General features: G+C 42.0%; 1 protein-coding gene across 2 annotated transcripts in view; it reads left to right on the forward strand.

The window, feature by feature from the left end:
* Nucleotides 1-211: 211 nt before the first annotated feature.
* Nucleotides 212-12,797, forward strand: part of RABEP1 (rabaptin, RAB GTPase binding effector protein 1) — a 49,534-nt gene continuing 36,948 nt past the window's right edge. For both annotated transcript variants that reach the window (XM_068415528.1, XM_068415530.1), the window contains exon 1: nt 212-408. In XM_068415528.1, the coding sequence (XP_068271629.1) occupies nt 375-408 (34 nt within the window). In that variant the 5' untranslated portion in view covers nt 212-374. The remainder of the gene's footprint in view (nt 409-12,797) is intronic.

The raw sequence follows: 12,797 nt of genomic DNA on the forward strand, positions 1-12,797 counted from the left end.
GGGCCGGCTCTGCCTCCCCTCTCGGCCGCTGGGTGACAAAGCACCTCAGCATGGGGCCGGGAGGCAGCAGCCGAAAGCCCCTCCGCCCCCGCCCCTGCCCCTGCCCCTGCCGCGGGGGCGGCCAGCGCGGCCCCGGCCCTCGCAGCCCCGGTGGCGGCAGCCGGTCCCGTGGTCTCACCGTGGGCGCCTGCGCGGCGCTCCTCCTCCTCCTCCTCCCGCCGGCGGCGGCCGCTGTCAGGATGAGGCGGAGGAGGCGGAGGCCCAGGCCGGCAGCTCCCGTCTCTCGCCGGGGCCCCCTGGCGTAGCGGTTCCCGCTCCGACGCCGCAGCTGGAGGCGGAGGAGGCCGCGGCGGCGCCGCCCGCCCGCCGGAGCCATGGCCCAGCCCGGCCCGAGCCCTCCGACGGACGGTAAAGGGGGAGGCGGCCTCGCTCCGCGGAGCCGGGCGGCCGCGGCCTGCCCAGCCCCGGGCTCGCCTGCGGAGCCGTGCCGGGCGGGGGGCAGCGGCCTGGGCGGCCTTGCCGGGCCGCGGCGGTGGGTGGTGAGGGCGGCGGGGAGGTGGGATCGGCCGGGGCAGGGTGCGTGGGGCAGCCGCGGGGGCGGCCCGGGGCGGGGGTACGCACGAAGGGGAGCCCCGCGGAGGGGCCTGTGGGGCCGTGCCCGGCCGGTGGCGGGGCGGCGGTGGCAGCCGCCGTGTGAGGGGAGGGCGGGCGGTGAGCGCCTAGGGGGGAGCTTGGCTGGGAGAGGTGGGTCGGGAAGGCCTTGCGAGGACGGAGGGGGCATCGCAGTGGTTATTAGTCTGTAAATGTGCTTAATGTGGAGCAAGGGCGGCTCCCCAGCGCGCCCAAGGAGGGAGGATAATGCTTCAGAGGACACCCGGCTGCCAGGAAAGGGGCTCAGCCTGGGCGTGCGGTGGGGCGAGGGAGGCCTCCCCACCCTGGGAATGGGGGGATGCTGGGTGGGAGGAAAAGAGTGGTGATGCTTGTATCCAGGTAGATGTTTCTTGTCTGGGTAGGACTTCATCAGTGATTTGGCCACAGCAGGTGATGTAGGGCTGTATTCGCAGTGTGCGTGTGGCGAAAAGGCACTTCAGGAGATTGAGGTCAGGCTACTTGGTGTGGACAATTCATTCCTGTGCTGGAAAAGACAAAGAAAATGACAGCTCTTCTCTCAAGATGGTATTTACCTGTGCAGGAGGAAGATAAGCTTTCCCTGAAGGCTTTTGTTACAGAAAGGTTATTTGTTTCTGCTTTGGGAGGAATTACAGACAAGGAAGTATTTTTTCCCTTGGAATAGGTTACAGAGCTGTATGCATATCAGAAAGCCTGTAGGTAATGCTTTGCTTGGAAGGTGGGACTGAAGGGACAATGTTTGGTGTATGGGGTGTATGGGAAGGGGTGAGAGAGCGAGAAATTTAAGTTGACACTGGTCATAATGTAGAAATAGGAGGACTAGAGAGCTGTACAGGATCTTGAAGGATAGGTGCTGACCCAGCCGTGGGACTGCGCCAGAGCTCTTTTTTTAGAGAGCAGATGAGTTTCCCTGGGAAAGCACTCTGTTAGAAAAGGGCAATGATGTATTCTTAATTATGCATATCTAGGGAATTGTGGGCTCTTTTTTTTTGTGTGTGGAGTTACACGAGAAGTGCTTATCCTCAGGGATTTCAGTATTTCAGTCTACCTTTCCAAAGTTTTAATGATGAAGGTGTTTAGATTGTGGGGCTTTTTTCCTACATTGAGGTCAATGATTGCATGCTTGTCCTTCTAGAGCACTGAGGGGAAGGTGAATTTACTTGCTGTCATGCTTGTGAGATTGGTGTTGGTATGGGTTGCTTTTGTGTACTTTCTGGTGAATAACCATTGTTTATTGGTCTTTAGCCTTTTCTTCTGAGAGCTACAGAACAACTTCCAACAAATTTTCTTCTTGGCTCTTGCAGACTGTTTGGCTGCAGATGTGCAGTGGAACTGTGCATTGTACAAATGTTTGCTGCCCCTTGACCAGGAAAGGTAGTTGTATGTTAGTAGTATATTAGAAGTTACAAATTGGGTAGATTTTATTTTTTTGTTGTCTAAAAAGAAGGCAAAAAGGTGCAAGTAAAATTTAGTAATGTGATAGGTTGATGAAGTCTTTCTTGTAGGAGGTACGGATTGCTGTCTTTCTCATGCTTTCTAGCTGTGGGAAGATGAGGGTGCTGTAAAAAAGGCACGTGGCTGCGAGTTGGATGGATTCTGAAAGTGGTTGCTGTGTTCTTGCACTAAAGAATTAGAGCTTCTAAAATGGCTCCTCTCCCCCGTCCTCCTTTGGCAGTAATAGGACCAGTTTGGGGTTTTTCATCCACTTTGATTACTATACTATTGTTCTCATGTGTGTTGGTTTTATTTTTAAGTAACTCACCAAAAGCAAGCCTTGAAACTTCTCCATTCTGTTTTAATGTGGATAAAAAATTGAAGAAAGGAATTATTAAATATTTTTAGTTATCTGCACTAAATTTATTGCTTAAAGGAGTAGTGTAACCTCTGATTTAAGATACATGACAAAATAGAACTGGATTAATATGTTCCCCTAAGGAAAAATAATGGCTTTTTATAATTACTTCTATTGATTATAAATACCTTATGCTTTCTTTACTTGTGCAAGATGCATCAGCTATGATTTTTTTTGTTGAAAGTAAGTATGAAAGAACTACTGTTTCTGCTGTAGTAGAAATAACATATATGGAACAACATGAGAGGAATATAATATAGAATGTATATTCTATTCTAATGTCCATCGTGAAATGAAAATGGGCACAAGAAGAGGGGAAGAAATAGCACAAAGAAATAGGAAAGGAATGGATGTTGGGTCCTACCCCATTTTTGTACTTTGGCTTGGTATAGAAGTTAATAACCTTCTCATTCTTTTGTGTGGGGTAATAGAGTTTCCATATGATAACAATCGCAGAAAGGCTAAGTGCAGAGTCCTTTGGCTGCTGGTGTGGCTTTGTGCACTCTGCTGTGAACTGTTAGCTAATGATGTCAGCCGGTGTTGCAAGTAGGGGTGTGCTTCATTGATCCTGGCCGAGGTGCTTTTTTTTTGAGATTTTAATTAATATGTGTGTTGTCTAGATTGTGTGACTGGAACAGTAATGCCTAATTTTTAAAAATATTTTTATTTTTGAAGGTTCAACTCTCAGCCTCCCTGGGTTTAGTTCAGGTCTGGATGCTTGCCATTTCTGAAAATAAGGTTACCAAACAAAATGTTTTGGCATAGTTTTTCCCTATCAGAACGCTTAGGCTTTAGTATTATTCCCCTTCTCATATCTGGAAAATGCTTCAATGAAGAAACCGAAGTTACATAAAACACTAGTTCTTCAAGACTAAAATTAATTACAGTGATATGCAAATTATTAAACTCTTCTTACTGCACCAGTAAACTTGAACTGTTAGTACGGTCAGACTGATAAATAGCATCTCTGTTGATATTATTCTGTGATAAAGGAAACTGTTAGTGGCACAGTCTAGCAAATATTTTAATAAGAATTTGCTAGCAGAAGGAATTCATACAGTATTGGAGTAACTTGTTCTTAACCCCTGTGCTTAGGCCAGTAAAAATGGTGTCTCTTTTTTATGGTCAGAGATTATGCCAGTTCTCAGGGGAGAGGACTGCTCAGCTGTATATAGAAGATTGGAGGACGTTGCCGTATTGATTTTAGTAGGACGAGCAGTGCTGTGGGCTGCGTTGTTTCCCTGTGGCAATAATACGGGATCCTGACAAGAGCTGCGACTTGCTGTCACTGTGCTTTTCACATATCCCAGAGGTTGAGCATTGCTTGTGAAGGGGTCTGGGATGTCATGGAGAAAATTAAGTAACAAAACTTAAGCCTTTGACACTTTTACATTTCTAGTTATTTTCCTTATAAGCGTCACTTATAAATTAAATTGAAGTATCTAAAAATGCTGTTACTCATCTCAAAAGCTAGGTGTGGTTGGTAGGGGACTGGTTTTGAGCGCTGAAGTTCAGCTCAGTGGTGTTGATGTAACGGTCAGATGTTAAACTCTTCTCTTGGGGAGTAACTTCAAAATTGTTGGTACTTTCCAAGAGCCAAAAAATTTCTTCCCTCACTTTCATTTTGCTTCATCTTAGTTTTATTATGTTATTTAATAGTTATTAATATTATTAAACAAATACATTTTTAATTAAAAACCACAGACATTCACACATCTTTTTTTAAGCTGTACTTTTCTCCATGTCAGTTCAATGGACAAATCTGGGATTTGGCTTCAAAAGCAATACGGACACTTTAAATGTACATGTTTCCACCTTTTAAAATTTCTAAGGAAGTTTTGATCTGCTCAGCAGGTCAGTTTGCTCCAGGGTGGAAATAAGCACATTCAGGGTGTCTGTTTTCCTGTGGAAGCCAAGTCCCAAATCTCTCTCTTAATTTTGAAAAATACCGTGACCCTGTTCTTTATAATTAGCTGTTGACTCGCCTGAGGGCACGATGAATATACTTTCACATGTGTACCAACTCTCTTTTTGCATTTTGAACACTGGAAAATATAAATTCTTTTCCCATTTGTATTGCTTCTTGGCCACTTCACCATCATCACAGAGAAGATGGCCTTAGTAAATGTTTTCTTCGCTTCCTGGCCTGATGCCTCAAGATGTTTAGTTGCTTTCCCATAGCCCTTTGTGGGTGGAGCAGATATCCACTGTGGAACTAGTTTGTGTGCGCTCCCTTGAAAGTGACTGGAGAATGCATTTTGTTTTAAAACTTTTAAGAAGCTAAAACAAACAGTGTCTCAGTGTGGGAGTAGCCCAAATCCCATAGGCTTCGTAATGTGTGATGGTTGAATGGCAGACTTCTTGGGTTTTCACTCCAGGCACTTTATTAAAAAGTACTTCTAAAATGTGAAGTTTTGTATTACATTTACGTATTTTTAAATAAAAGTATGTCGTTTAAACAAAAATAGAAAAAGCATGAGGTTATGGCTTTACTCTGACTGAGGTCTTCCAAGATAAGAACTGGTAACATTGATAAGCAGCACTTACTAAGCAGACTTCTAAGCAGTCTCTGACAGCAAGGTTGGAAAAAAAGATGACTAGCTATAATGCCATTGTGTGTGTGTATTTAAGAGGAACATCTTTCACTCCAAAGGTCTAGTACTTCTGAGTGGTTCATAGTCTTTACTTGTAGAATTGTTTTTAGTATCTGATTTAGTGGTGTCTGAGTTAATGGTACTAGCCTCTGCAAGTTATTCTATAAATAGTGTAAGCATTGTGTAATTTTAGTCATGGTATAGTCAGTTGAGCATGATGATGAATTATCTCTGGAAAAATTTAAATCATTTGATACCTTTATGGAAATTGGCATAGGAGGAATCAGTGAGTAGCATACCCTTAGTTAATATTTCTGTGTCTTTCAGAAAGAAGAGAATTGCTTTTTAGCTCTCCACTGAAATGTACCTGGTGCTTGAAAAAACTTCTGGGTTGTCCTGTTGCTTTATTAGCAGTGCCTATAGTACATTAAGAATGCAGAGCTGCAGCATGACTGTTAATATAATGAGGAATTGCTGCATTTATTTTTTTTTTTCCCCCCATTCGTGTCTGCTTCTGTCAGCCATGGCTCCTGTTGGCATTCAGCTGCTCGTGGTGGTGCTCCTCTCCTTCCTGTCCCCATCATATGCTTGTCTTCCCTGGCCTGACTCCTCCAGTTGCAACAAAGAGGAAAAATAAAAGCTTTCAAATCAACCTTCACATCTGTTTCCATCTTCCCTGGCAATTTCTGCTTCCACACAGTTAAGTGGCAGAAATGTGGCCTTACTTGACCTTTGGTCGCAGATTTTTCCTCTCCGGTCAAACAGCCAGTCATTTGACCTTGTCTTGGGCAACTACTGCTCTTCAGCTAACCCTCTGCTTTCCTCAGTCCTCCTTCCCAATCACCACCTCATCTTCTTTAAATATTGCTTTCCCTCTCGCAGGCTTTTTGCAACCTCCAGTCTGTGGGTGTTCATGTACCTTGCCCTTGTTTTGGCTGCTCTGGTCTTTGCTTGCCCTGCTCTGCAGTTAGCACACCCTCACTCTCCGTTTCCTTCATGCCTTCATTCTTCTTCTTCTAGAGAAAATTGCATGACCGTATAAACTTCCTCTGTGAAAAATGTCTTCTCTTTTCTTTTCCAAACAGCACTGCTTGCTGGTTTTTTTTAAATATCTTTTTCTTTAAGATCTCTCCAGTTTCTTTTTTTAATAAGGGAAGATCTCCTGCTTTGCTCTTGATATAGAGCAAGTACTCATCTGCTTTTCAACCCTACCTTATACATCTTCAGGTTCTGAGTTTTCTCAGAACAGGTTATAGTATGTTGCAGGCAATGGACTTCATTTACTCACCTGTTTATCATGAGGTTGGCTGACATCTAATTCTTCAATACCATAGTATCTTTATTTGTAAACCAAAGCAGGTACGTGACTCACAGATTGTGAGAATTAATTGCTGGAAGTTAATATATGCCTCTTGGAAAGGCAGAAAAATCTGAGTTCCATCTTTTGGCTTTCAGAGCAGTTCTGAAAATTGGTATCAGTAGAGAGCAGGGCAGGAAACCCGCACTGCTGCGATTTTCTTGTTTTGTTCTGTGTGCAGTTAAGAGCCCTGTCTTGTCTTGTGTGTCTGGCAGTGTTAAGAACTGAAAAATAAGATCTTAAGAAAAAAAAAAAAAAAAGCCTGATTTAGTTATTCATAAGCAGAAGAGACTTGCCTTACTGTGATGAGTCACTGAGAAAAGAAATTTAAATTCAGGTGGGATTTTTTTGTTAATGTTTATCTTCTTGTTATATTTTGTGGTTTCTGAAAATGTTTTTTAGTAAACCCGTGGAGCAGAAATGCAATAGCAGATAGAAGTTATATATGGCAAAGTGAATCAGAATCAATAATTGAAAGAGAACAAAAGCATTAACTGTGTGGTGTTGCAGAGGGAATGGCCTGTAGGTGAGAGAACAGGATTAACGGAGGATCAAACCAAACCAGCTTTGTTGGTAATAGCGGCATTGCCCAGGCCTTTAAGACAGTGACCTGAATCAACAGTATGGTTTTTATTGCATCTTTTGTCGATACATATTTTTAACTTACAGATAACCGCAACAAGACTTGAAATGCTATTTAAATGTCAACAAAAGAGAGAAATATGCAAAACAAAAGAAGAAAGAGCACTCTCACCGTTTTTGTCTTAAGTGTTTCCATGTATAACTGTTTACCCACCACACCCGTGCCTTGGTAGGGTAACTTTCTATTTGCATGGGTAGTTACCATTAATATACTCCCCAGCATATTATATTTTAATCTATGCTATTTCAATGCTATGCAAAACAATTACACTAGCACCGTGGTTGGTTGCTTTAAAAAAAAAAATACAGTGACTTGCAAACAGTAACTTGGATACAACCACAGAGTATAAAACAATCCTTACATCTGTATTTTCAGTGTAATTGGCTTAATCTACATAGGAAGAAACACAGATGAGTGATAGAAGTTGTTGCTCAAGCAATAATTATGTTAACCATCCACTATAAATTTTCATGTCTGGTACCCTTTAAGAAAATTGTCTTTCTGAAGGCCTACTGTTCCTATTAGACTCCCATTGATTTCAGACACAGGAATTGAAACATTCGTCTTACATTAAAAGTAGTCTATGCCAAAATCACTGTGATATAATTTAGCTGTGGTGTTACTTGGTTTATTTTGATGAAATACAAAGCATAAATTTGGCTCTGTTAGTTCAGATCATCTAACAGGCTGGCATCTTTATGTCATATGCTACATCTTTTAAATTTTGTTCTAAAGATTGGTTTCAAGTAAGGTTTTCTTAATTGTCAGCTGGCAACGTCTGTTTGAATCTTCTTCCTTGTGCTGTATCTAGAAATGTGTGCTAAATTAATGGGAAAGCAATTAGCCAAACTCTGGGTTCTGTGCTTGACTGACGCTTGTAACTGTGAACATATTATAGCTGTCTGTCTGGTCTTCACAGCTTCTGTTTGAGTTTTAGATGAAACTAAAGATAAAGATGCTAAATCTCTAAATGGTGTAGAACCTCCTGATGTTACAAAGGTTGCATTCATTTGAGGCCCTGAGGCTAACGTTTACCTGAGAATATATCAGAAGGGTTGTAATGGCACATTATAGGGTCTAATCTCACTGCAGTTTTGTATTGGCGTATTTGCTTTCAAGTAAGAGTAAACACGAGCCTAACCTTATTCTGGACTACAAGTGTTTTCTGATACTTTTTTATCTACAGCTCTAGGTTTTGTACCAGTCTAAATGTGTCTATACTGGAGACACCCTTTCAGCTGCATTTGTTCAAAACCTGTGTGTATGCAAACACTGATGGGAAAGCTGAGTTTTGGCATTTGCTTGCTGATACAGATTATGTTTGTAAGCTTCCCCTGAAGAGTCTGAATGCAAATCAGGATTTGAGGAAGGTCATTTATGACTTAAAAATGACAGTCATCAAGTCTTAAGAAGTAAGTTCTGCTGTGTGACTGCACCAGTCTCAGTTGCCGCAAGGGAGAGTGTAGGACAGAAGGAAGGCCAGGCTGTTTCTTTTGGCAAGCAGGATGCACTTAGGTTTAAACTGATTATCAAACTGTACCCATAGGCTATGGTTTCATGTTACAGCTATGCCAGTCTAGAGGGATGCTGCTGCTAAAAGGAGTGATCCTGCTCTCTTCTTCCTGCTTCCACAGTCGTGTTCCCATAATTTCCTTTGTGCCAGCTCTGCGCGTTGGACCCATCGCTGAGCCAGTTCAGCTCAGTCACCCAGTTGAGAACTACTCACTGCTGGATTAATGAGTTTAATTGATTTAGTGAAAGACCTGATGAGCATTAGAGCTAGCATAAAGGAAGGGGTGGAGACTGCCCAGTAGTAATATGAGTGTCCAAGGGTATAGTTCAGACTCTTCTTCACAGTTTAAACCAGTCTACATCCTCACTGTCATGTTTGTGCTGGTTCTGGTATATGCTCAGCCAAGTGATGGGCATGATCAGGGACCTGGTTTGGCTGAAAATTGGTTTAACTCACTCCCCTCCCACCCCCCAACTTTTTGCTGTATCACTTCTCTGATCCCATCACTGCACAGCCTCGAAGGCCCTCGTAGCATGGTGAAGTTAAAAGGCCCGTGTGGTCAGGGTGAGGTGGGAGTGCTGAGTTACCCTTTCAGATGACCACCAGTACTTAAATTGATTTAAAATTATCATAACTGCAGGCTTAGTAAAGTCTTCATGTTCTATATTGCTTATACCCCAGACATATTTAAAAATTTTTTAAAATCTCATGCTGGAGGAAGATTTTCTTCCTTTTTAACTGTTCAGGAATTCATTTGGCTGACAAGTGGTAGCAAAAAATATGAATATATAGAATGCTGGCAGTGTTTTCTGTCAAGAAATAGATTATAGAAGCTTGGGGGAGTAGTACTCCGTTGTTCTCAGGGAAACTATTAAATTGCTGTAGAAACCTTACTCCAAATTACAGGAACTGTATCCTGTTCCTTATCAAAGAAAAATGTTAATCATCTTTTATTATTTGTCATACTGTATTTGTCACCAGTGTCTCCATAAATACATCTGGCAACCATATTTTCCAGGCCGTTTATTAAGATTTATATCCTTTAAATGGTTACTCTACAGCACCATGTTTTCATGCCTGCAACCTGCTTTTCTGACAACTAGCACTTTTGAATTAGTATTCCTTGAAAGTAAGGTTTCACCTATTCTCTTTCTCAGTTTTTTCTCTGTCTGCCAATTTGAGTGGCCAAATTATGTGAAGGGATTTCTTTCCCATTCACAGAGGGAAAGAAATCTGGTGTTAACTCCCTTTTGTGGTGCTTGTTCCCATTCATAACTCTTGGGTTATGTATGAATTACTGCTATTTCTGAAGCTTTTCAGGTACCTGTAAAAATACAGTAGTGCTGTCTGGTAGCTGCACACATGGCAGTGACTTTGCGTGCTATTATTATGTCTTAGCTTTTGAAAATGTCCACAAAGATGCTGATTTGCTTTAAATGGCAGTCTCCTCATACCTGAAGGAATGGTAAGCTAGAGAAGCCATTGCCTATATAAATTTCACAAACAGTGACCTCTTTTTGTTTTTCTCTGCATCATTTTCTTGGTCTAGCTGTGTGCTTATCTCTCCAATTGAATACCTCACTTCTGTTACCTTCCTTTGAATTTTTAAGTGTGTTATGTCATCGTCAGTTTGTTCTTTCTGCTCAGGAATAGGGAAGCAGAGTTATTTGGGGTGGTCTGTAGCGTGAATGCTCTCAAAGCTACACCTCAATTATTGTCCCTACAACAAATGGCAAGACAGCATGAGATCTTAGATGAGTGGTATCTGGGGGAATTTTTGAATTAATGGAATGGTTTTGGTTTATGTATTAAATTACTTCATCGAAGAGAACAATGCAGTAGGGTTGTTTTGTTTTTGTTTTCCTGAGGGCTGAGTCATACTTTATTCCCTTTTTTCCCCAAAAGAGGACAGCCTTTAATAAACGTGTAGGCAAAGTGATAAACATATTATAAGGAGTCAAAGAGATTTTTTTTTTTCCTCCCACTGAAAATGAGTCAGCAATTAAATTACCTTGAAAGAAAATCAGTATTGAGTTTGTTGTCTGGGTTTAGCAAATGTTTACATTTTAAGAAAACATTTATACTAGTGGTATTAGAGTGACGAATTGTGTAAGTGGTCTCCTGTATAGTGATGTGCATGTCAGAATCTCTCCCTAAATATCTGTCACCCTGAAATATTCTTATGATCAGAACAGCAGGTTTCTGATGGTTTACTAAAGCAAACAATATCCTCTATGTAAATTTTGTTTTTCTTGCAAGGCAAGATACATTGAAAACCTCACTGTCAAGTGTAATTGCCACGTGAAGTAGTTTAATCCTGTTCTGGATTTTGTGGTTATATCGTACAAATGATGAGATGCGGTAGTGTGGAGAGGCTTGGCAGAAGCATTCCTGTGTAAATACCAAGAATTATTCATATTTTCAATGTTGCTTTGGTCAGGAAGAATTAAGTGACTTGACAGTTTTTGGGGGCTTGCTTTAAAATAGTGTGGAAGGGCAATAGGTGGCTCTGCTGGAGGTTGTCACAGGCTGAAGGAGCCTCTGTGTGTCTGTTTAAAATACCTGATGTTGAATGTTTAGCTTACCAGTTAATGAGGTAGGACAGACTGATGAAATAAAAGGAGTGGTGAAAGTGTGTGTGAATGTTGACATGTTTGACAGATCCATTGTTTAAGCTTAGATGTATTAAATGCTTGAAAAGCTTTGCCAAGGGGATCAAGTCAGGCTCTGACTGGAGGGTATGTAGATCTACCTAGGCTGGCTTTGGGCTGGTGGTGGTGTAATGGTAGCAGCAGTGACACTCGGTGCAAGCTGCGAACCTTTTGAGAGAAATCTGACCAATACTTGGACACTTATCCTTCAGAGTTTTGTGCTGCCATCACCGTGCACTTGTTTGCTCAAGCAGTGACTAGTTTGAGTAAATGTACACAGCCTGCAGAGTAAATAGACCCTTCGTAAACCCAAGAAGTCATTGAGCTTTTTTCCTGCAGTCTTTTTTAAAAAATTGATCCTCTTGTAAAGAGCAGTTATAAAAATGAAAAAAGTGTTAAAGCCCAGGGAATAAGATACAAGCGCTGAGAGAGCAGGGAAAATGCTGATGATTGTGATGAGATTGGTAACTCAGTTCTCTCCATTTTGTGTCGCTATGGATGAATTCACAGTGTCTGTGTTCACCAGACTGTATCTTGCCGTTGACTTTTGAGATACTCTGATATGCATTGAAGCTTACCAGCACTGAGAAGACTCACTGATGGTAGCAGCAGGATGCAGCCAAAACGCTTTCTATAGGTTACCATCTATTGTGGTGTCCGGTTGACTTTTCCAACACTCTGATTCATCCACTGCTGCACTATTTAAGTTATCGCTAAATTGATGAGGCAGAAAGCATGGTTGAAAAAATGCTAACAAATAGTGTTTTCCTAAAATTTTATGAGGGATTGTTCTCCCCTCCTTCCACCAAAACGTCAGTGGCAGAAATAAAATAGGGTAAAAACTAATGATGGCAAAACCTCTCACACATTGAGTTGAAACTTCTGTGGAGAAAATTGTGTGCACAAAACTGAGAGGTTTGATGGCAGTGCTAGTTAAACGGTGAAGGAAAGAACCAGCTACTATGATACGGGATGTAGGAAAAGCCAGGCTGTAAGCATGGAGGTATGGACTATCCTTGGGAAGAAATGGTGCTTTTAGCAAATGAAAGATGAATTGTGGGGCAAAAATTCAAGCCCACTTCTGTCATTGGAGACATATGTGATTAACTTCATTCCTGTGATACTTGATGTGAGTGAACACTCTTCCATTCCAGTCTAATTTAAATGATGTTTAAGCATAAATTTAAAACTAGACTTAAGTTACCTGGGGCCAGAATGAGTAAATGTGTAGAAGAGGTGAGGAGCATTACTGATCACATGAAGTGGGCTTATTGAAACTGGGAGGAAGTCGGGTGTGATCCTCCTTTACTGAGTGCGAATGGAGTGTCAGGGGGTGGTGATTTTCACCCCAGAACAGCAACTGCCTGGTTTTGCATCCAAGAAAGAAGACAAGGGAGGCAGTAACAAGGCAAGGAAGTAGTTGACACGTGAGCGCCATGAAAAGGGAGAAAAAGTGGGAAGCGGAAGTGGAAAAAATGGGGAAGGAGAAGCAGCATGTTGGCTTTTTTTCTTGATACTCTGCATGGTGATGTTTGCTGTATAAACAACTTTGAGGAA

This window comes from Nyctibius grandis, chromosome 18, assembly GCF_013368605.1.
Source record: "Nyctibius grandis isolate bNycGra1 chromosome 18, bNycGra1.pri, whole genome shotgun sequence".
Classification (NCBI taxonomy): domain Eukaryota; kingdom Metazoa; phylum Chordata; class Aves; order Nyctibiiformes; family Nyctibiidae; genus Nyctibius; species Nyctibius grandis.